Source organism: Xyrauchen texanus, chromosome 15 (genome assembly GCF_025860055.1).
Source record: "Xyrauchen texanus isolate HMW12.3.18 chromosome 15, RBS_HiC_50CHRs, whole genome shotgun sequence".
Lineage (NCBI taxonomy): Eukaryota > Metazoa > Chordata > Actinopteri > Cypriniformes > Catostomidae > Xyrauchen > Xyrauchen texanus.
This window is the reverse complement of record NC_068290.1, coordinates 12,619,763-12,643,551: the sequence shown is the minus strand read 5'-3', so window position 1 is coordinate 12,643,551 and position 23,789 is coordinate 12,619,763. Positions and strand designations below refer to the sequence as shown.

General features: G+C 38.0%; 2 protein-coding genes across 4 annotated transcripts in view; both read right to left on the bottom strand.

Moving 5' to 3' along the window:
- Window positions 1-14,334, bottom strand: part of LOC127656193 (phosphatidylinositol 4-kinase beta-like) — a 29,150-nt gene extending 14,816 nt beyond the window's left edge. For both annotated transcript variants that reach the window (XM_052144382.1, XM_052144383.1), the window contains exons 1-2: window positions 14,199-14,334; window positions 9,027-10,063 (exon numbers count right to left, since the gene is read on the bottom strand). In XM_052144382.1, the coding sequence (XP_052000342.1) occupies window positions 9,027-10,058 (1,032 nt within the window). In that variant the 5' untranslated portion in view covers window positions 10,059-10,063; window positions 14,199-14,334. The remainder of the gene's footprint in view (window positions 1-9,026; window positions 10,064-14,198) is intronic.
- A 1,066-nt stretch (window positions 14,335-15,400) lies between these two features.
- Window positions 15,401-23,534, bottom strand: LOC127656508 (methanethiol oxidase-like). Of its 2 annotated transcripts, XM_052144890.1 has the most exons (12): window positions 23,236-23,534; window positions 21,929-21,985; window positions 19,121-19,233; window positions 18,785-18,970; window positions 18,270-18,390; window positions 18,004-18,186; window positions 17,730-17,915; window positions 17,549-17,623; window positions 16,871-16,992; window positions 16,661-16,753; window positions 16,252-16,370; window positions 15,401-16,005 (listed from the first exon to the last, which is right to left on the bottom strand). In XM_052144890.1, exons 1-12 carry the CDS (start codon window positions 23,237-23,239, stop codon window positions 15,843-15,845), a joined length of 1,422 nt encoding a protein of 473 aa, XP_052000850.1. In that variant the 5' UTR covers window positions 23,240-23,534; the 3' UTR covers window positions 15,401-15,842. The 2 variants fall into 2 exon arrangements, with proteins under 2 accessions (XP_052000850.1, XP_052000851.1); XM_052144891.1 differs by lacking the exon at window positions 19,121-19,233 and having other exon boundaries at window positions 23,236-23,533.
- Between the last annotated feature and the right edge of the window lie 255 nt (window positions 23,535-23,789).

Below are 23,789 nucleotides of genomic sequence, written 5' to 3'. Positions count from 1 at the left end.
GGATTCATGGTTAGAAGTGACGTGTCGGTTAGAAGTGACGTACCAGCGTTTGCATATGACCGCCTCCAGCGCAAGATAACTACGCTCATTTCGTATCGCCATGCGCCTCACAAGTGTTCAGTCGATGGACAGCGAGCTCTGACAGAGACTACTTGTGCACAGGAAAATTACGATGCCACACAGATGTGCTGTTCCTGGCTGTGGTCAAACAAAACCTCTGAATAAGCTGCCGAAAGATCCAGACGTCAGGGAAAAATGGATGCAGTTTATTTTTTGCGGACGTCCCAGTCACGGCAGTGTTAACTTAAGCGTTTGTTCTGTACATTTTAAGGATGACTGTTTTGAGAACAAATCTCAATATGATGCTGGCTTTGCCAGAAAACTGTTGCTCAAAGATAAGTCCGTGCCGACTATTCTGGGAACAACGACGACGCAAACTGTAAGTAATCTATTTTAAACTTTAAACTAAACTACTTTTTAAAGCGCAATTTCATTCATTATGAATAATCACAGTGTTTTTACTTAGTTTACTTGCATATTGTTCTGGCTGGGGGCGTCAATAATTGATACATAGGCACTGACGTTAGCCAATCATAACAGTGGGCGTTAACACTGAAGTCTTAAATGGAAAACGCCCCCAAAACAGACTGTTTGAATCAGAGGATGAGAAACAGGGTGGGAAAAGGTCATAAATCACTAGATTTTAAAAGTTTTTCTTAAAAAAAAATATATTAATACTATAATTGCACCTAAGGGAACATAATAATACAATAAAAAAACCCATGGCATGACCCCTTTAAAGTGCTAAATAAACAGAAATGAGATGACTGGATTCTTTCCTATTTGTCCTGTAAACTTTATAATTCCTGGACACGTTGTAATATATATATATATATATATATATTTAATGAAATCCCAGATTGCGGTTTACTGTGCTACTCCAATCCCAATCAATAATTACCAGAAGAAAAAAAGCGGCACACAATACAGGACTTTTAATTATAAAGAAGCCAGAAATACGCACGGGACTCTTATTTTGAAATGCAATTTTCACGCATAACAGACTTTAGAACTGGGGTCGGCAACCTATGTCACGCGGAGGGGTAATCACACTCCTGTACCGGTGAGAGAGTAGACTATTTTATTATATGAAATTCCACACCTGCTTTCCAGTTTGCATCTTGATGTAATCCTTCCTCATGATCACGCAGCGTGTTTTCATCAGCTGAATGGGAAGCTAATCAAAAAGTAAAAATGTGATAAGACTGCAGTATACAAAACCACAGGCGGAAATCGCAGGGGGGTCGGGGGGGTCAGGACCCCCCCTATCTGAGGGTTGTCCCCCCCTAAACATCATTAAAATATGTGTATTGTAAATAATATAATGATATATTCTTAAAATAATTGTTTAAGAAATAAAAATAATACAAATGCAAACGGGGCAACAACAAAAAACCCCTTGGTGTCCCCTTCAAAAATTGCTCCTGAGAATTGTTGTATTTATTGTCTCCCCCAACATTTTGATGACATTTTCGACCCTGTACACAACAGACTCGTGCAGCGCGGGCAAGCCATTCACGCTTCACTTTTGGTTAATCGCGCAAGCTAAAACGCACCCGCTTTGATTCGGTCAGGCTACACGGATGACAGCCTACATTCCGTGTTTCGTTTGTTTCTTTTTGCTTTCAGAACAACACATGATGTAATAAGGAAAACCCCACTATGAATCCTTTAGATTTCCAACCCAGCATACAGGTACACCATCCTTCAAAAATCTATTTGAGTCCATTCAAAATATAAATTAAACCTGTAAATAAAGTTTTAGGATTCTGCAGGTGTGATTCCCCGAGAAGGGTTTAATAGTTGATCGGCTTGTGATGCGAGTATGGCTTGCACATGCAGCGTGAGTCTCGTCACAATTTAATAGTTTTTAGCCTCCTATTCAGCTGATGAGAAAATGCTGCGTGATCATAAGGAAGGATTACATCAAAATGTAGATTGGAATGCAGATGCAAAAAACGAATTAATAAAATAGACTGTTCCTCTCTCGCTATTGCTTGTGTACTAGTGATTACCCCTCTGCGTGATTTAGAAAAATTTGCATAAATGATTAAAAAATATATTTCATTTCACACAATTTCATGATCAATAATCAAATAAGCAAATGTGTGACATTAACTGCATTAACTCATTTTTGAACAAAAGATTGATTTCATACAATGTTGTACACTACAGTCTTCAAAGACAAAAGGACAACTGGCTCTAACGAGTAAAGGAAGAGATGTGGAAGGCCAGATCTACAACTATCTAACTATTAGCAGTTGAATGCCACGTTGGTGAATAAAAGTACCAATTTCTTTCCATAAGAGCAAAATCTGTACATTATTCCAAACTTTTGGCCACCAGTGTATACATAAATATGGTCCTACTATCTTGTGTTTTTAGTATTGCACCAGTACTTATGATGCCATTTCATTCCTATTTGTACTGAATTATAAAACCTAGGCTTGATAGTATTGAAACAGTTGTCGGTCCTCATAGCCAGGCAAGCAAGGGTCCAAATTCCTCCTGATAACATACACAGTGGACTTTCTCTCATGGCAAACTTCTATCTATGTAAGCTTTCAAAAAGAGGGAGAAGATAAGACTTCTTATCTTCTTATCTTATCGTGGGCAGTGGTGGCTCAGTGGTTGAGGCTCAGGGTTACTGACCAGAAGGTCAGGGGTTCAAGCCCCAGCACCACCAAGATGCCACTGTTGGGCCCTTGAGCAAGGCACTTAAGTCCAGGTTGCTCCGGGGGATTGTCCCTGTAATAAGTGCACTGTAAGTCGCTTTGGATAAAAGCGTCTGCCAAATGCATAAATGTAAATGTAAATGTAAATGACTTCTTTCTAAATCTCCAGTGTTCGGACAAAGCAAATACCTCATCCTGAAATATTTGCATGATTATGTTGAAAAACCGCAGCTTTCTGCAATCATGGCTACATGTGCAAATAAATCACTTCTGTTGACAGTGGATCTGATTTACTTATCAATGCAGCATGCATAGGATAGAAGATAATACTCAGCAACCATCCCACTAATAGAGAACTGAGCAAGATGCAAGGCTCAGTGCCAAAGACCAATGACCAAATAAAGGGTTAGCAAAACCTTTCTTTAAATGCACATTCATCCGTAATACAGCATGAGTGCTAATGTACTGGTTCTTTCTTAAAGGGTTAGTTCACCCAAAAATAATATTTCATAAATAATGTCATAATTTACTCACGTTTATGTTGTTCCAAACCCCTTATGACTTACTTTCAGCCATGTAAAACAAAAAGAAATGCAAGGCAGAATCTTAGCCTCAGAAACCATTCATTTTCATTGTATGGAAAAAAGTAGTAAATGGTAACTGAGGCTATCATTCTGCCTGACATTATCTTTTGTGTTCATTCGGGTTTGGAACAACATGAGCGTGTTAATGATAACATTAACATTACATTTTTGGGTGAACTACGCCATTCTCTTTTTGAGTAGCACTATGCTGCTGACAATGTTTGTTTAGGCTTAATTCAAACATTCCTTCATCAGCACCTTCAGCTTTCAAAGGAAGCTATTTTTCCAGTTTGTAAATGCTGTGAAGGAGGTGTGGAGCAACACATTTCATAATCGCTGATCTTTAATCCGTTCACCAATGTCCAACCCACTGCCATGTGGCGACACCACTGTTGCCATAGCAGCACATTCTGCACCAAGATCGGGTTGGGGGGGTTGCCTGAAGTATGTTGCAGTGACGTAAAAGAGGAAGGCGAATCATCATGCACACATTAGAACAGGACACGTATTGTGTGAAAGGAGAGGCAGGGTGTGCTATGTGATGAGGTTAAAATAAAGGAAAAAAATAATAAAATAACCCATCCCAAATCTGAAGGGAGCTCTCAAGTTTCACATCACAATAGAACTTGATCCACCGTAGGATATTACATAACATGCTGCTGTACAGATTCACTGACACTATAATGGTTGGGGAAAACACCAAATACAATGGCTGCATCAATTGTACAGTCCATGCGGTAACACTTTACAATAAGGTTCCATTTGTTAACATTACTTAACAAGTTAACAACTTTAGTTAACATGAACTAACAACGAATAATATTTTTTATAGCATTTATTACAAATAAATGTTTTAAATCAAAAGTTGTGTTTGTTAACATTAGTTAATGCCCTATGAATGAACAACATTAATTTTATTTATTAATTAAGGTATTTGTATTTACTGGCATAAACCAGGATAAATAAATGATCTTGTTCATTGTAGGGATGCAAATTCTGATTCTTTTAACCGGTTAATCGCCAGCATTAACCGGTTAATAACCGGTTAATAACCGGTTAACTGATAAGCCATGAATTTAAACATGCGACCAAACAGGCATAACAAAAGTCTATACTGGCTGAAACAAAACAGGTTTACATGACAGACATGCATATTTAGCAATAGCCATTACATCAACAACCATATATTTCCTTCTTATATTTGGTAACAAACTAATTTTGAATGGATCGCTTACATGACAAATTAACCTACGAGGTGATAACTTTGGGCAGTTTAACAATGGGAGAATAAAAACAGTCAGCCTACCCAAAATGTGCTGCTGGGCAATCCTAATAATTTTTGTTTAGAAAAATCAACATACAGCACTGTGCAAAAGTCTTAGGCACATAAGATGCTTCACAAAACATTTGTCTTAAGATGGTTATTTATATCTTCAGCTTTAGTGTGTCAATAGGAAATATAAATGTTAGACTCTCAAACATTACTTTTGCAAATAGAAAAGATTAGAATAGAAGAACAGGGAGCCCTGCAACAGACGTCATGGCCCCCCACAAAGCCATCAACTGAACATCGTGTCAGTCTGAGATTACATAAAGAGACAGAAGCAATTGAGACTATATATTAAATATATAGAAGAACTATGGCGAATTCTCCAAGAAGCTTGGAACATCCTATCTGCCAACAACCAAGAAACACTGTACCCAGGTGTACCGAGGAGAATTGGTGCTGTTTTAAAGGCATAGGTTCACACACTGAATATTGATTTAGCTTTTTTAAGTTTACTGGACTTTTTATGACATTAAGTGATAAATGAAAACTATTTATATCATTATTTTTGAAGACATCCTCACTATGCAACATTTTTCACAAGTGCCTAAAACTTTTCCACAGTACTAATATACATATATATATATATATATATATATATATATATACACACACACACACATACACACAAGGCACTGAGGTTCCGCCCGCAAATCGTACACCCGTCCTTGCAACATAAGTGAAATGCGTGGCTTTGCAACATAAATGAAATGGGTGGATTTTTTTTCAAATGGTACCGTATTATAATCGTGCTGCTACTAAACTTTAAAGTCCTATTTACAATTTGCATTTAAACACTTCGTCTTCACGGACAAAATGGTCCCACAGCAAATGCTTCATATATCCTTGTCATTCAGACTGAAAGGAAGACAGTGGTTTATGTGTACATAACATATTCCCATGTGTTAAACTTATCAAATTATCTCTTTGTTGTTTGTTTAATTAAACTTTCTTATAATTTTTAACCGATAGTATGAAAGTATTTTCCGGGCAATTTTCAAAACAAATAGCAAATTGAATTTGCAAATGCGTTTTCTATTTGTGGACGCATAAATTGTGACATAATTCAAATGCAATTGCAAATCGTGTATTACCGTTTGCATTTTCGTTACACAAATGTAAAATGACTGCCAAATTTCAAATGGAAAAGCAAAGTCCATTTGCCATTGCATTCCCCATGTCTTAAGAGATATGAACCTGTCATTTTTTTAGTTTTAAGGAAGAAATAAGAAATGTACGTACAGTGTTCCATCCGCATCAGTGGAAAAATGCTTGTTCGGGAACCGTTAATAGAACAGAAAATCATGAAAATTATACGGTTCCAGCATTTTAATTAATTTCTGCTGTTTCGTGCACAATTTTATTTTATTTTTTCAATAGTTTCAATCATTAAATTAGGCTATATATTTATATAGTGGAATTATATTACCATTTATTGTAAACTCTCTTAAAAGGAATAGTTCACCCAAAAATTAAATTGTCATCATTTACTCACGTCACCTCATGTCATTCCAAAACTGCATGACCTTTCCTCTTCTATGGAACACAATAGGATATGCTATACAGAATTTAAGAATGATCTCAGTCACTGTCTTTTTACCTTACAATGAAAGTGAATGGTGACGGAGTATATCATTCTGTTTAACATCTCATTTTATGTTCCACAGAGAAAGTAATTTGGGTTTGGAATAGCATGACCGTGAATACATTTATGAAACTATCTCTTCAGTAAAGGAATAAATAATGTTTGGCAAATCTAATACAAATAAGATCAAATCTGGCTGACACACTGACCTCTAAACTAATACTGTAGTTCTGATCCACTCTGTAGTCAATGTGCCACTTATTAGCACCGTGAGAGGTGATTAGTTACTGGCATGACATTTGGCCCAGAGGATTATTAGCATGACTGTGCAAATGCACACAAAGAGAAGGGGATGTTGTAACAGAGGAACTATATCATACATCATTCTTCTGGGAATCAGCCAACAGTAGTAGTTAATTATTTTCAGAGAGAATAAACAAAACTATATCCATCCTCCTGCCAGCTACTGCCTTCAGTGGGATCAGTGCTTATAAATTCCATTTGTGACTGCCACGTGGTAGAGTAATTCAAACACACCAAGACACCATATTTTGATCATTGCCTCATATTGTGATATGGTAGCTTAATCAGTCTGTCATTAAAGAACTGCTTGAATACTGGCCGTCTATCACTACCTGAGCCACACTCTCAAAAAAGCTAATGTTGAACATCGACACTACATTTACATTGCAACCATAGAAACCACACAAATCTCTGAGCAGTTTGCCGTTGTCATTTGCATCAAAAATCTGAGAAACAACATTTGTGGGAAGTGGAAGCAATGGCCAGAGACTAATAAACGGAATCAAAACATTCAGCAAACAGATGCAGTCCTCAACAATAAGGTTGTCCTGATGACCCAGGGCCAGTGTAGGTTGCCATTCAGACTGAGCAACTTGCCGGAAAGTGCTAAAATATCAATATATCTTAGGATGTGTTCACACTTGGCAGGTTTGGTTAGATTAAAACAAACTCTGGTGCGACTGCTCTGTTAGTGCAGTTCATTTGAACAACTGTGAACACTGAATAGTAGGTCTCAGTCTGCTTCCAAACGAACTCTGGTTCGGTTCGACTGATATATGAATGCAGCATGGACCAAAGACATCTAAACGGACCAACAGGAAGTAATTTGCCTTAAATACTGACCTCAGGCCTACCTGGTATTCTTCTCCTCATAGGAGCTTTGTTGCCCATTACAGTTCTGTACAGGCGTCGGAACCGCCGTCTCCTTGCAGCATATCTTTATTTGTGTGTGCAATGGAGAAATTCCTGCCTCTATTTTGACTCCTTTACACATTTTATTAGCTCTTTGTTTGCTCTCAGCTGGTAAAAAAATACCACCATATATATACATGAATGCAACAAGCACATTTAGCCCAGCAGCCAGCATTGTTTAGGATGTTTGGCAAGTTCCATCACAAAATATACGTCAAAAAAAAGCTGTTGGTCAGGTTGTAACCTTATCCTTAGCCTTTTGTTTTGTATCTTTAGGTTCTGTGTAAAAAATGCCAGTGTGAATGCCAAGCGAACCAGGACTAAATGTAAATGCATTTTGTTTTTTGGCCCGGACCAAGAGAATTAAGAGAACCAAACTACAAGTGTGAACACACCCTTAGGTTAATTGATCGTGTAGGTGCACTTTTTTTGCTTCACACACACAAACATTTAGTTTTCGGTCATGTACTGAACATATAGTTAAATGTTGTGATTTAAATATGTGACTATGACAATAGTCCCTTTCACGCATACAGCCTTTTCCAGAAAATGTACTGCAATTTTCAGGTTAGAGGTCATGTGTGAACATGACACTTTTGTAAATACTGGTAAATTGTTCTCTGGCAATTTCCCTTAATGAGAAGTTTCATTAACTATACATTTCCATATTGATGGTATGTGTGAAAAGAGTCACAAGTTTACCGGTTTCAGTTCTACAAGGTCCAGAAGCGCTAAGAACTTAAAGTTCTGATGGAGATGACATAATTACACATAGTAAGAAAAACGTCAAAAAATGTATCCAAGCGGATGAAGAAATCTTCGGACATCTTAAAGGAACAGTAAGCGATTCCGTTATGTATGATAAAATCATAACTTGGTGCTGATGTGTGAATGGCGCTAGCAAAATGGAAAAGACAAAAATGAGTTGCATGGGTGAACAGCACATGCGGTACATTTACCAGTGAAGGCAACCCAACAATTTTTCTGTAATTTAACTGGTTGCATGTGTGAAAGGGGCTTATGTTATCTAGTTAGCTGAAATAGAAGAATTCAAATTTGTAAACATCACTTAAGGCATGTCAACACTAATGTGTTTTTGCATTTTCAGTTATCTAATGTCAGAGTTTTCTAGATTTTTCAGTACTGGAGAGCGTTTTAGAAAGTGTCCGTTTTCAGTGGAGAAAAACGCAGTTCCAGTGTGGATGAACGTAGCAAAACGTTCATCCACAATTAATTTTCAACCGAAAATGTGTTAGTGTGGAAGTGACCTTAGAATGGGTTAAATATTATAAAAATACATTTCCAGTCAGCAAAAATGCATGAAGGAATTGATAGCCGTCATGGAGTTACATTATCTTTACACATTGCAGCCATTACTGGAAATATATATATTTTTTAATTACATTGTATGTTATTTATTTTGTAATGAAAATGTAATTTAATTTAACATTGTATAAATGATGAATTGTTTGTAAAAATGGTGGAAGGGCAAAATCCTTATTGTTGAGCCCTGCTGACATGTCAATTATAATATGTAGGCAAGCGAGAATGTAACCATGATGACATCACCAGTATCTCACCTCATCTTGACTGCTTTCTACTTTGGGGTTGCTGGCCGTTCTCTTCAGGTTGCTGCTGAGACTAATGCTGATAGTGGCATCAGATTTGGAGCGTTGATGAGTGCGTTTAGAGGGCGAGAGGCTGTGTTCGCTCATGCCCTGACCGTGATGAAAAGGAGGGGGGCAGGAAGGGGGTGGCTGGGGCACCTCCCTGCGGATGCGTTGGCTGGAGGGCTTGAGCTCGTCAGACAGGATGAGTTTGCGCAGCTTGGTACCACGGGAGTGGCGTTGTGTGGATATGTGCATGTCAGACGAGTAGGCCCCCAGCAGCCAGGCACACCGCAGGGAGAAATTGATGCTCTGCCGGCAGCGGTGCACAACATAGGGTTTGATGGCATCGCCCACGTCCTCGTCCATGTGGATGTACATAATGAGTAACTGGGGCAAGTAAAAGTCCACTTCTTCGTTACGGAAGCTGAAGAGTCGATTGCCAATGTAGGCTTGCACGCCAGGCTCCTTGGAGTTGTAAAGATAAGAGATCGCCATGGAGATATCGAACAGCTTGGACTCGAAGAGCCTCAGAAGCCAGGACTGCTTGGAGGAGTTGTTCTTCTGACGGCGCCGTACGCTCTTCACAGGCTCTGCCGCCTCCTCGCTGATCTTAGGATGCTTTCCTCCACCACTTCCTGCATCTGTGGGCTCAGGATGCACAGAACCGTTCACCAGACTGGGCTCTGCGTTGGATGAAGAAACTTCTCCATCACCCTTCAGGAGCTTTACCTTCTGTAGCACGTCCTGGCAGGCTTTCTTAGCCACCTCGGTGTCGATTACCAGGCTGAGTTCACCCACTCCCTCAGATATGACATCCAGAGGAGGACTGGAGGTGGGTAGGCCATCGCTGCTGCTCGGGCTGGAGCTGGTGAGGGGACGAGGGCCAGAGGAGGGAGAAGAGGGCAGGGAAAGAGAGGAGGTGGTGGAGGTGGACGAGGCTGACGGGCTCTTCTGTAGCTCATCAAGCTGGGCGGGGGAGAGCTCCAGCTCTGTGTCACCCATGGCCACTGCAAGAAAGACAAAACACAAAATCAGCAAGCTTGATATAAAATTATTGTCAACAGCCAATCAGATATAAAATTAAACCTCACATTAACATGAACATTTTCAAGATAAACAGCCTTTAGTGAGAGCCACTTCCTCAGGTTAACATTGTCCGATTTTTCCACAGCTACGCTCGAAGAATCCGCCTCGAGCAGATTACCTCACCATCACCCGCAGCCCAATACCACATCAAGTGAAGCAACAGTGTCTACCGTTCCACAAAAAACCCTAAGTGCTTTAAATGAAACAATTCATGCTGTCTTAAAAAGATGTAGTTCAATAAAGCTGGACAGGTATCAGCTCCGATACTGAAGTTTTTAACTGGATCGGGTATCGGTTCAACGAGCCCAATCAAAACCCAATACAATGCATTAATCATGGTTGTTACCGTCAAGCATGAAACGGTTACCGGTTTCACGGTAAACCACGATTAATTTCCCCAATGGTTAGTATTACCGTGTCACACTTAATTGTCATTAAAATCATGCGTGATTATCATGATTTGTAAAACTCGCGGTAAATGCTGTCCACACACATCCAGCAAGAGTCTGAAGCATGGGCGGAGCATGCAACTTTGTTATTGTTGTTTTTTTAACGTGAAAACGTGGCGGAAGGCAATGACAGCGCTCAGGAGAATTTCCAACCTTCTAAGAAGACCAAATCAGAAGTGTGGTCATATTTTGGATTTTATAAGAATGCTGAGGGAAAATTAGAAGAAGATGGTAACCCTGTATGCGGAGTTTACCAGAGGAAATGGTGTGAAACGGAGCAACGCATCCAATCTGGCGAGTGCAACATTTAAGCAATGTATATTCATACCACTAATACACTGCTTTTCAAATAATTACGGAGACATGAAATAGTGATTTGAGATGAATGTTTTAAAACTTTACAATCTGTTGCAGTCTACAAAACAATCGTCCAACACAAATACTGAAGTCCTCCAATTTCATTTTCAATACAAACGATAACTACAACAGAGACGCACGATGTCACCAGTTGTGTTTGTATGAAAGGAGAGAGAGTGAGACGTGAAAGAAGCCAGAGTTTCAGGATGAGCGACTAGAATCAAGAATTTCAGAAAGCTATATAATAACATTGTGTAGTTTAGTCACCCAACCAACATATTTTGATCATTTAAAATGTGTAAATTATTAATAATAATAAATGTAACCACACCAATAATAATAATAATAATTATTATTATTATTATTATTATACTGCATTTGCTAGTCTCTTGTTTACTTATTTTATTTGTTGTTTGTTGATTTTCAAATATAAAACCTGTTTAAATGATTTCAGTGTGTGTATCAGTACTTTTTGTACATTTTCAAAACATTTTAACAATACCATGATAATACTGATAACCGTGATGAAGTGTAGATTGATGCGATTTTTCTTTTCTTTAAAAAAATAACAATTACATAACAAAACGGGAAAAAATTAAGGGGCCTGAATACTTTCTGAATGCCCTGTACAAGTTGAAAATATAGAGAATATGTAGAGAACCGGCTTCTTTTCCATTGGAGGCTTTCACTGGAATTACTGTTAATTTTGCTGCTGCATTATCCATTATACTATATGAAAATAAAGTTTTTCTTAATAGGCAACACATTATTTATGTTTTTAATATATTATGATTTTTTTTTCTTTTCTCTTGTACAATGAAATAATGTGTAGTTAGACATTTTTGTTTATTTACATATGAAAGAGTAAACCCTATCAGTTCCACACAGTGTTATAGAGGTCGACCGATACTGGATTATGCCGATACTGTTAACTAATGTGGTGGAAAAAGCAGATAACTGATTAATCAGCCGATAGTTTGTAAAATTGATTTACAGAATGGTAACAACATTTTCTTATTCAGCACAGACACAGGGGCCAGAGTCTAAAATGAATCAAATTAAATTGTTCAACCAAAATCCAAATAATAATAATAATAAAAAGAAGATTGGGTGCATAACATGGGACTTGGTATTTTCTAAATTGTTTAAGAAAAAAAGCAAGACTGTATCGGATCGGGATCGATCGATACTGATAATTCAATATCTGTGCATCCCTTCAAGAAGTTGTGCCCCTGGTTTTCCTTAGATTTTATTAACAGCTATGAAAAGCCCTTTCAGGAGGGTAGCAATAAAATGTCCATAAGTTAACAATTAAATAAATTAAGTTGCAGACATAAAATAAAATCCACAAGCCACACACTACTTCAGTTAAGGTTAAAAGAATTGTTGCCAGCTGAAACATAATAATCACTGCAATAATAATCCAATCATAGGCTCTTAAGTATCTGCTTATTTAACTCCAAATGGCAACTTTTATTTTGGCCAGGCAGTAAACATACACACAACTGCTCTGCACATGAGCACAAGGTATTTTAGAATATGAGTGAGATTCAAACATTTACATGGCTAATAGTTTTCTTTTAAACTGATTATTTTAGATCTACACCACCCCATGAAATTGTATTCAAATCATTTTTGCATTTACATGAAGGCTTTTTAATCTGACTGAGCTATCAGTTATTTAGTTGCATGTAAACAGGGCTATTGATTAATCCACTGGAGTCTAACAGATTATGCTGACTTTATTGGAGCTTCAAAGGCCTGGCCACCATTCACTTGCATTGTATGGGCCTACAGAGCTGAAATGTTTTTCTAAAAATCTTTTAGTGTTGGCAGACAAGAGTCAAAAACATCTGAGATGGCATGAAGGTGAGTAAATGATGAGAATTTTCATTTGGGGTAGAAATATCCCTTTAAATTACTCTAGCAATGTAACATCTAAGACAATCAGTCTACATTTCACAAGGTTAAAAACAGCAAGTGGTTGCTCTTAGATCTTGAAGACAGCAGTGAAATCAAAAGATACACAGTACAAACTATATATAACAACTCAAAAGAAACAATTTCTGTAAACAAAGGGATTCAAGCAACACGTCAACTGGTGTCGACTGATCATAGATGCCAGCTTTCTTCGCAAGTGTGATAGAGTGAATCAAACTTGTGCAGTTTGTTTACGCTGAGTTGAGCCATCTTGTCAGGTACTTCATGTTAAATCCTACTCAATGGCAAATATGGCCTTAATAACTATATACAGTGAATTAGCCACATACTACGAACTACATAACCTCAACCTCACAATCAGACTTCCGTTAAAACAACCAAATATTGCTTGTGATCCAGGCCTATTTCTATTGTGCTAAAACTAAAACTTTTGACTGAACTTCACAAGCTTCTCCAATTGCAATGGAAAGAGCTAATTCAATCATCATTTGCCTTGAAATGTGAGAGCAACACAGTCTGAATCTGAGATCTAGAATTACACAAACCATATGGGATCATGAACTTCCTCATACAATCTCAAGAGTCCCTGGTGCTGTCAACACTGAGCAAAGACCACCATCCAAAACCATTTAGCAATTAGACTACAAGATACTGACACAGGCTAAAAAATTAAATGACCATGAAATCCAATCCATTATCCCGATATTTAAAGCCAAGTCTAAAGCTTTGGCAGCTATCATTTGCACTGATGTAAAGCATCGATGACTTCCTACGTCAGATGACTCGATCAAGAATCGTGGGCTTGTTGATCAAGCTGATTAAAAAAAACTGTGTAATTAACCTTTAATATTTCATAGTTTCAAGTCTACACACAACTAGACAAAGGTTGAACAGTTGCACTGTTATGACCGTCAACCCCCCTAGTAATGCTTTATTCCTCAATCATCTTTTTAATCACAATATTCCTTTGTTTATCTGACTTTCTAAGTTAAGTAAACAGTATTTTAGCCAGATGACTTTTGCACTCAGCTAGCATATAAGCTTGTTTAGCTGAGACCCGTCGACTACTTTTCTCTCTTGCATGACTCAGTTACATCTTTTTCTAAAAAGAAGGTTAAATATATATGAATACATACCAGTTATTATTCAATGTTTGGCTGTTGGGAAGGCCAGAGAGGATAAGCCTCATAAAAACACAAATGGATGCTAAACGCTTAGCCAACCAGCTAACGCAACGTCTCTACTTGTAAGGTTTTTCTTCTATTAAACTGACCTAAATAGAAGCATATAGTAGTGATCGCTAACTTACCTCGAAATATACCGGGTGAGGAGGTAATCAATCGGTTTATCTGTGTTTTAAGTGCCCCATTTGAGAGCTGCGCTTCACTTACTGACTAGCCGGTTCGCTAAAGTGAGTGAAGAGATGATGACACGCTGAGGGTTGCCCAACAGAAACCCTCACAGACTGGATCTCACAACCTAACGAGCTGCCTGCCTAGATACAGTGGCGTAGATTTCAGAGGGGATGGAGGGGAGGTAACCCCCAATACTCAAAACAAGCAAGTACAATCTCCCCAATATTTATACCATGATCAATGGAAACATGGAAATTCTTCACACTGTAGACCCCAAATACTCAAGCCAAATCTACACCCTTGCCTAGATAGACAGCATTGTCAAGGCGGCACAAATGCTATCTAGGTAGGCAGCTCACCAGCTTTCGAGACACAACCAAAGTGTATGCACCATTTTTTTTTACATGCAAATTGTTGTTTTTATATTAATTTGACTGTAATGTATAATATAAATTATAATCACCACTATTATTACTACTGCTGTTTTATTTGGTCATTTTGGATCACTTTTCACTTGGTACGTTAGCGATTACATGCCAGGCGCATTATGCCTACTTTTCATATTTATTGTTGTTATATGTATTTATTTTTTCATTGTTTGCATGTCTTGTTTACAAATCAGTCTTGTCTGCTATGTTCTGCTGATCAAATAATTAATTCCCCTGAATACTTCTATATAACTGGACATAATGACATCCAGACATTTACAGTTAGTGTAAATTCAAGGCATTGTAGGCATTTGCTATACATAATTGTGTTTTACAGTGAAAAAAAAAAAAAAGGAAACATACAGAAGTGGTTCATACACTGGAGTGAATGCAACAAATATAAAGGCATAACTGCTTGAAAAACACTTACAATTCCCTGTATGGAGGGGAAAATATGCCATGCAAAAGTGTTCATAACCTTAATAAATTCCCACATTTTCTTTGCTACAAACATATGCAAATGTTTTTATTTTATTTAACAAAGCACTGAAAATAAAAATAGTCTTAATAGTATACATTAAGAATGCCTTCTCTGTGCACTTGTATCACATTTTTATTTTGCGATTCTAATGATTTGGAAAGCCCTTAAAACAAACAAATAATGCCAGTGGGAGTTCACTGGGCTAAAACATATTTATTACAAAAAAAGAAAAAACAATGTACACAAGTTAATGAAAATGAGCTTTAATAGTTGTGACTCACATAATACACATACTTCACTCTTGAAGTAATTAACTGGGTTCCAAACCTGTATGATATTCTTTTTACAGTGGAACACAAACAGAGATGTTAGGCACAATGTTGGCCTCAGTCACCATTTGCTTTTATAGTATAGAAGAAAAAAAAAAAAAAAAAAATGAAAGTGAATGGTGACTGAGCCTGTCACTCCTTCACATTCTGCCTAACATATCCTTTTGTAAAAGTCTTATGGGTTTGGTACAACATGAGGGTGAATAACTGATGACAGAAATGTAATACTGATTGAACCATCCCTTTTAGCATTTGGTCCATTCATACAATAGTCATGATGAGCAATGAGGATCTCCACTATATCGTATCACTACATGAGAATAACTGAGCTCCTCAGAACATGATGTCTTGGTCTCGGTTTTATAACCAGATATCAGAGGTACAGTCTCCACCAGGATATCGGAGTTCATGGGCCAGGGCAGGACCTTCTGGCTCTGCTCCGAAATCCACAAGGAACTCCTCATTGAGCTTTAGGCCACCTTTATCTGTGTCCACATCAATCTGAATAATTACTGAACCCTCCCTAAAGTTAGAGTAAAAGCCATGTTAAGCATGTAAGAAAAAAAACAGTGAGGTAACATTTGAAACAATTTTAACAGCCAAATTGCTTGATCATTATTTATATATATATATATATATATATATATATATATATATAATATAAACTGCAAACTTACTTGCAGTTGTCTCTACATATTGAGCTGGGATAGGAGACAATAATTTAAAACATTTAATTGATACCTTAACTTTTAATAAAAAGCATTCTCACTTCACAAGGTCAGGGTAGAACTGCTTGTCCCATGCACTGTATAAAGAGGTGGTGACGTAGAGTCTTTTTCCATCCAAGCTCAGCTGTAGCATCTGAGGTCCTCCCTGTACTCTTTTTCCCTGATGTGGAAAAGAATGATTAACCTCCAGCTAATGATGTGCTCTAATTGTCAGATTTAGGTTTGTATGACCTGATGATCTGGAGGACAATCAGTTGGATCATCTGCAATTCTGTTAGTTACTATGTTAAAGAAAACACCTTATGCAGTTTTCCCTTGTGTACACTGTTGATTCAAATATAAACACTTAGCACAATCAGTTTTATTATAAACAACAAGAAAATAAAATGATCACCATTGTTCTTTAAACAAAAGGGGTGACATGATCTGTACTTAGAAATGGAAAGGTACCTTCACTATCCGGGGAGCTGGCTGGCTATTCAATTCTTTGTCCTCCAGTACTTTAACAGGTCCATCTTTCAAAATGCTGCCCCCAAGGAACACCTTCAAATTTTGATTTCATAAAATTAAACCTAAATTGCACTGTTTAGACACTACTTGCTTTAGACTTTATAAATGTAGACCAAAGTATCTTCATTCTCCCTATCCAAGATGTCTTACCTGACCAACCATACGAGGATGCCTCTTATCAGTGATGTCATACTGTCGAATGTCTCCATGTAACCAGTTACTGAAGTACAGGAAGCGATCATCCAGTGAGATCAAGATATCTGTAATGAGACCTATGGCAAAGGATATTTCAACAAAGCGGGGAATATAAATCCATTTTAAATGAGTGTCTAACAATTTTAAGAATGCTTACTAAAGCATCACTATTATTTTTTTTTTAGGGGTTTGTTCCTTTGAATTTAACATCTAAATTGTTAACTCGCCTCATACCATTTGTGCTACAGACATGAATGATACAAATCGTGTGAATTGTTGAGAAGAGGTGTGCTAGTATATTTCTAAGTAACTTCTCTTATCGGTACTTGGTCTCAGCCAATACCTAAAACTAGGTACTTGGTACTTTTATCATTCTTCAAAAATTGTTATCAGTGCATCTCTAGTTGCCACAATATACATGATATATTTATATATGATGTCATGAACACATAGCCAAAGATGGCTATGTATTCATGTACTAAACAGCCATTTTTTACCATTGTGTCATGTCTCGGCCTCTTGCTATATTTTAAAGAAATGTTATTTTGAAAACACATTTCAAGATACATGCATTCTGTTGCATCTCTATTTGTTGCGCTGCATCTAGCTTTTTTTAATGCAAGAACCACTTACTTGGCATCTCAGAAAGAGCCCAACCTTCCACCTTTTTGCTTGGAACTTTGATGACTCGCTCAGCCGCCCAGTCCCCTTTCTGAGACACACAAAATTTAAACCTAAGAACATTTACAGTATTGGCAAAACAATGCAGTATCATTAAGAGTAGATTTTGACATTGGCTGGCTTTTGTATGTACTTGCCGTTGTCTTATAGAAGCGGAAGACTGTGCCCTGAAGTGCACAGCCCACAAAGCCCTCAGCTGCAGCAGGGTCATGCAAGAATCGGATCTCTAGAGGGATTGCACCCTCTTCTCCCAGATCCAGAGTTTGGATTCGCTTATGGGTGGTCCAGTCCCACACATGGAGGCACTGTCCATAGTGACCTACAAACATTATCAAAAATTATCAAATCAACAACCTTCAGCACATCACAAGTACATTTCTCTGAAGCACTTTTGAATGTACACATACCAGCTTTGACATCTGCAGGGTTAAAGCCATGTCCCAATGCTTTGGGTGCGCCCCACTCAGTGCTTATCATGACGTTATGGAGAGGCTGGTACCAGAAGTCATAACCAAAGGGTGCCGCTTCACCTGGGTGCTCCCAGTTGCCAATAACTTCGAAAGTCTTCCCATCCAACAACACAAAACCACCTTAAAACAAGCTCAATTTAGTGCATATGTAGGTATTTATAATTCATATTAACAATACAATGAAAGGGAAAACAGCATCTTACCTTTGCCGTTACCCGAGGGATCACCCATGGCACTAATCATGATTTGGCCACTGCCAAGGCAATGGGAAGTGTGGGGGTTGGCCAGGCCACATTTCCAGAACAGATCTGTGGGCTCCACTGTCTGGTAGTGGAGAGACATAAATGAATAATATGTGTGGGTTTGGCAAGAACTAAACATTCACTGAGTCAATAATCATGCATTAATGGGTGTTCACATTAGATTACTTTGGACCCCAACAAATATGGGCAAAAGTATATGATGTGACACTCAAGGTCCTTTCAAGAAATTCAAAATGCACTACATGTTAGCTACATGTTTGAATTGCATCCAATTGGTCAACCTGTGACATTTAGATCCTCTATCAGTTTCTTTTTGCTATAAACATTCTCAAATTAGGGTTCACAAAACTTGAACTTTAGTACTAAGTGAAAGACGAACATTCTACAGGTTTGATTGCATGTCCATTTGCATGTGTATGAATGGAAGTGAATAGAACACAAAATGTAGTGTGAACCTTGTGAAGCCGCGGGGCCATAGGATCCGTCCCGACATCAACGATGTAGATACGAGAGGAGATCAGGGAAGGCAGAATAAGACGGTTGCGTTTTTTGGAGGCATCGCCATAGCAACTGCTACAGGCATTCCAACCAGAATGGTGTAGCTCATCCTTCAAATTGGGCATGGGTAACCTGTGAATCACCTAGACATAACCAATACAAAAGCATAGTGAAGTACTGCTCTGGAATATCCCATTGAAAGATACCTCAATGGTGCAAAAGAATAGCACATACTCAAGAAAAGCAGAGGTAGAGGGCAGTTCTTCAAGTATATGCATCATATTTGTTTTTACCTTGCAAAAATTGGGTGACTGTGGATTAACATCAACAGTTGCAAGGTAGTCAGGTTTCTCAATGTCTGTATTGCGATAAATGCATGGCAGGTAGACAATCTCTTCTCGAGGGCCTGTTGCAAAATTGAGGGCTTTTATTCAAAGCAACTTAAAATAAACAAGCAGATTAAAAAAAAAGCCCAGTATATGTTGTATCATATCTTAAAAGGTGCTGTAAGGGATTTGTGCCATTCTAGAACTTTAACCAGACCAGCATTTTAATTAGCCACGCCCTTGCTTTCAAAAACACAGTACTCCAAAGACAAACTAGAGACCGCTACTGGCAAGCATGCAAGCATGTATGGGATGCCCTGATAATGCAAGTATAGCTGCAGGCAGGAGATCTTCAAATTATGGTGGAATCTCCAAAAGAGAGCGGGGTTACTCCAAAAGGGAGTCACTTCCATTCACAGTTAGGGTTAGGGAAAGGGTTAGCCTAGGGGCTCCCTATATCTTTGCTGGTGGTTTGGAGCTCCCACCTCCTTGGAGCTCTGCCTGCAGCTATAGCCTTCCTTCTCTGTGAATGCACACAGTGATCCAATCCTATGAGTTGGGGTCAGGACTATCTAGATTTTTGAACAAAAGGAGACTAGAGGCATAATCATAAAGTTTATTTATTTATTTAGTTTTATCGCCATGTCAGCATCACTGGCTATTTTCTTGGCAAGATCAAGGTAGTTTCATTTATTTTAAATTTTTGATAAAAATTTTCCCTGGTGAAGCATTTTTGAAAACATCCACTAAAAAACGTTGAGTAAAAATGTTGCCTAGTGGCATTAAAAGTAGGACAATCCAGTAAAATGTGTTTTATAGACAGTGGTGTCTGACAAAAATCACATGGTGGCCCTTCCCCTTTAAATAAAACATATGAGTAAGTCTGGAATGACCAATATGGAATCTTGTGTAAACAGTCTGGTCATGTCCACACTTAAAAGGAAAACTTGTGAAAGATCTTTCATTGGTCAGTGGGCTGCTTGGTACCAAGTGAGTCTCTTGAAGACAAGAGGCAATGGGATTAACAACAGCAGATAAATGCAGCAATTCAGCAAAATGTACTTTAATCCCTCGGGAGTTCCACTGAATAATGTGATTATTTATTCTCAAGTAGGCAAAACATGCCATTTACTTCTGCATTTAGCAGATAAGCTACGGCTACAAGTATTATGTTCTCTTTCATTTTAATATCCTTTAAAGTTTTAGTCTTTTGACATCTTTTTCCTTTAAGTTTTGGTAATTGTGTTCTTAAACTACTTTGTGTCTTTTTCCCTCTTGAAGATTAGTTGTGTTAAGATGACAGACTTCTTCAGTGACTTGGGTCAGACTTAATATAATTTGGCTTTGGTGCATTCGAGTCTTCTTTTTAGCTGAGATAGAATCTTTGTTTATGTATTGTGGTTTGTCATCATTTACCCAGGTCAAGTCTGTCAGGCATTCAGCAGTGCTCATGATTGGTTTTACCAGAGAGGCATAAGATTTCCTTATATTAAAAAGCAGGAGACTCCTCAACCACTCTGTTGAAGCACGCAGCTCACTCTCTCTGTACATTTTACTCTCTGGATTTCCTTCTCTTTGATCCAAACTGGACAGACTTTTGATGAGGCAGTGTGATCAGCTGCACAGTTGCTGCATTTTGCTGATCTTGCTCAGCCTGATTCATGTCCTGCCTCTCCACAATCACAGCATACTGACTTGTCTTTACATCCTGCAGAGCCATGGCCAAATTTTTGACAATTAAAACAGGGGGTTTGAATGAAGATGTTGACATGTACACTCAGAAATCCTAATTGGATCCTTTCTGGTGGTTGTGGTTTGTTGAAATGTCACTATGCAAGATCCTTTAATCATCTGGTCTTCTTTTTTGATCATAATTCTTTTAACATTTGTTACACCTTGTTTAGTCAATTCCGATGCTATGTCAGCCTCTTGTAGCTCAAGCCATCTTGTAGCTCTCTGGTACAGATAACTCCTTTACTGCTGTTTAGAGATGGATGATATAAGGCTTTTATAGGAACATTGGCCAGTGTATTAGCATGCATTATATTATCTGCGTGAATTGTTTTGGAACATTCCACCAGTATCTGTCTAGAGCGTAGTTTTTTTTACATCTTTAACTGTCCCTGCTATACCAGAGATTACTTTTTGTATTGCAAAAGGGGACAGCTAGTCAGAGGCATGTCAGGTGGTACAGATTCTAAAAGTATGAATGAATCTCTGCTAATTTTCAATTTTTTGGGAGATCATGCAACAAATATCAGTCATCATGCACATTCTGTTCCATCTTTAGTCGTTTAGGGTTTTTTTGGTTTGTCTTGTTTGTGTTATTTCATTTCATTACTCCTGCCCCCCCACCCACCTCGAAGTCCAACAAGGGGATACACAGAGCTGCGGGAATCCTCAGGATATGCACCAAGGATACTGGGGTAATATACGCAAGCAAAAGTTAATATTCCTCAGCCAACGCACTTTAGGGCAAGTCTTGACATGCCGCTTGTTTGGACCAGGTCCTTCCAACCTCCCGTCTATGTGAAGTCAGAGCCAAAGCACTGTGTTGGCCCTGAAGGAGCCGCAGCAACCCACAATCCTCAAGTGACAAAGTCATGGGTTACAATTTACGGCATAGAAATCACCCCATTTGTTGCCTCTTACGATCAGCGAGGGGGTGCTGTGCACCTATTCTACCCTGAGTCCCCACAGGGGCATATATGGAAAGCGATTTTGAAAATGTTGTTTATTTTGGCAATTCCGTCCGGTGATGCAGAAATAACTAACCTTTCATGGCATCCAGAGGGCTTTTATATCCAGGTCCACATCCTGAGCAAGTTGAAGCTGCAAGCAGACAGCAAATGTCAGATATCTCAAGTACATTACTATGTTTACAATGTCAATCAATAACTGAAGCAGGCCAGACTCTAACATAAGTCTAACATTAAATCTCATACTAAAATAAATAAACAACAATAATACACCAATCATTTAAAATGTAAACCAGGAATGATGCCATGAAACCCATTTTATTTGTTATAGTTGCTCAATAACTAATAATGGTATTATTTAGTGGAATCAGTCTCTTTACCTACATAATGTGCCAACAAATGACTTTTTATAATCCAATTATAATCTGTTATTTCATAAGGAGGCAGCGCTGCCACACCAAGTGAACTCTTGAACATAACTAGATAATAAATTCTTACTCTGTCCTGTAAATATTTAAAACAATTGCACACAAACTCCCACATATGTGCAATTTCACAACAATCAAAGAGACACTGTGTCTTGCCAAGTCTTGTTCAACATCCTTCCCTTGAAAACCAGACAAATGTTTATGGGTTACTGTCAGGTCAGTCCTCCACTGACAAACCATCTACAAATCTTAAAGTGATGTGTATTGAGATATGCAAGGCAAAAGTAAGAATTCTGAAGGATCATATAAACTTATGGCTTACTTTTCTAAACATCTTTAATGCTTTTATACATACTTGGGCTTATTATAGATCTTTAACTTCCCTTCACAATGCAGACTTTACAAGCAAACAGACCTATTATTTCTCATTTCATTTTTTCCCCCATTATTATTTTTCTTTATTGTACACTCTCACTAACCCATTAGTATTTTTAAGATACATAATATAATTTATAATTTAAATTATAGAATTTATAATACATAAGAATATTATAATGTTTGAAATAAAAAAAAACTGCAATAACCACACACATTTGCTTAAACTGTAAATCAAGCAATGCAACTGGGGGAACGTTTTTTATTTGGCGTAGAGTACAATAGTTTTTTGATGCATAAATATATTATGCATCAAATTCGAGAGGGGGTCTAAACTTACCATGTCAGATTTTACCCCATCTTTTAAAATTATGCAATGTAAATTATTTGCACGCTGTCTGCAAAGTTTAGGAACGATTGTAGTACACGAAGTCCAACTTCCACGAAAGCTACATACATATATATTATTTTGACAGGTATGAATGTAAAAATGTATAGAATATGTTTACACTTCAACTATTTAAATTGAAATGTTCGAAAATAAGAAAGAAAAAAAAAGTGCATTAGAAGTGACACTTACCCATGCTGGTGAACTCAAAGTCGGAAACTCCGTGAAGGTTGCGCCGACTAACCGAATATGCGTCTAGTGCAGGAGTATTTTATCTCGTTGAACTGCATTAACTCTTTCAGTGAAGAAATACAGTGCCTGAAGCGCCACTGCGAGATGATCCTTAAAAACCACACCCAGGGATTTAAATGCAGAATAAACGGTAGTTCATATAACACATCGGTCTCAGGTAAACAACCGGTCTAGAAACATACATTTGCAGAAACAGGAAACAAGCCCCCCGTTTAGGCTACTGCCACTGAATTAGGTGTTGCAGTTTGCGGTCTCGCAGTGAGACCACGTTGGCAAGGCGGAAGCCACTCTGCAACTGCTTTATAAGGTACTTTCCGCCGAAAACAAATCGCAAAGTTTTTGCTTGTGTTATAATGCATGAAGGTTAAATCTACCACTCCTGCCTGCAAGAATCTGAATCGGCACAAACCTGTGCTTTTCATGTGAAAAACTGTTATCTTAATAGTATTCTATAACGTGCAAGTAATACGCATGCTCCACAAATTGGGGTACAA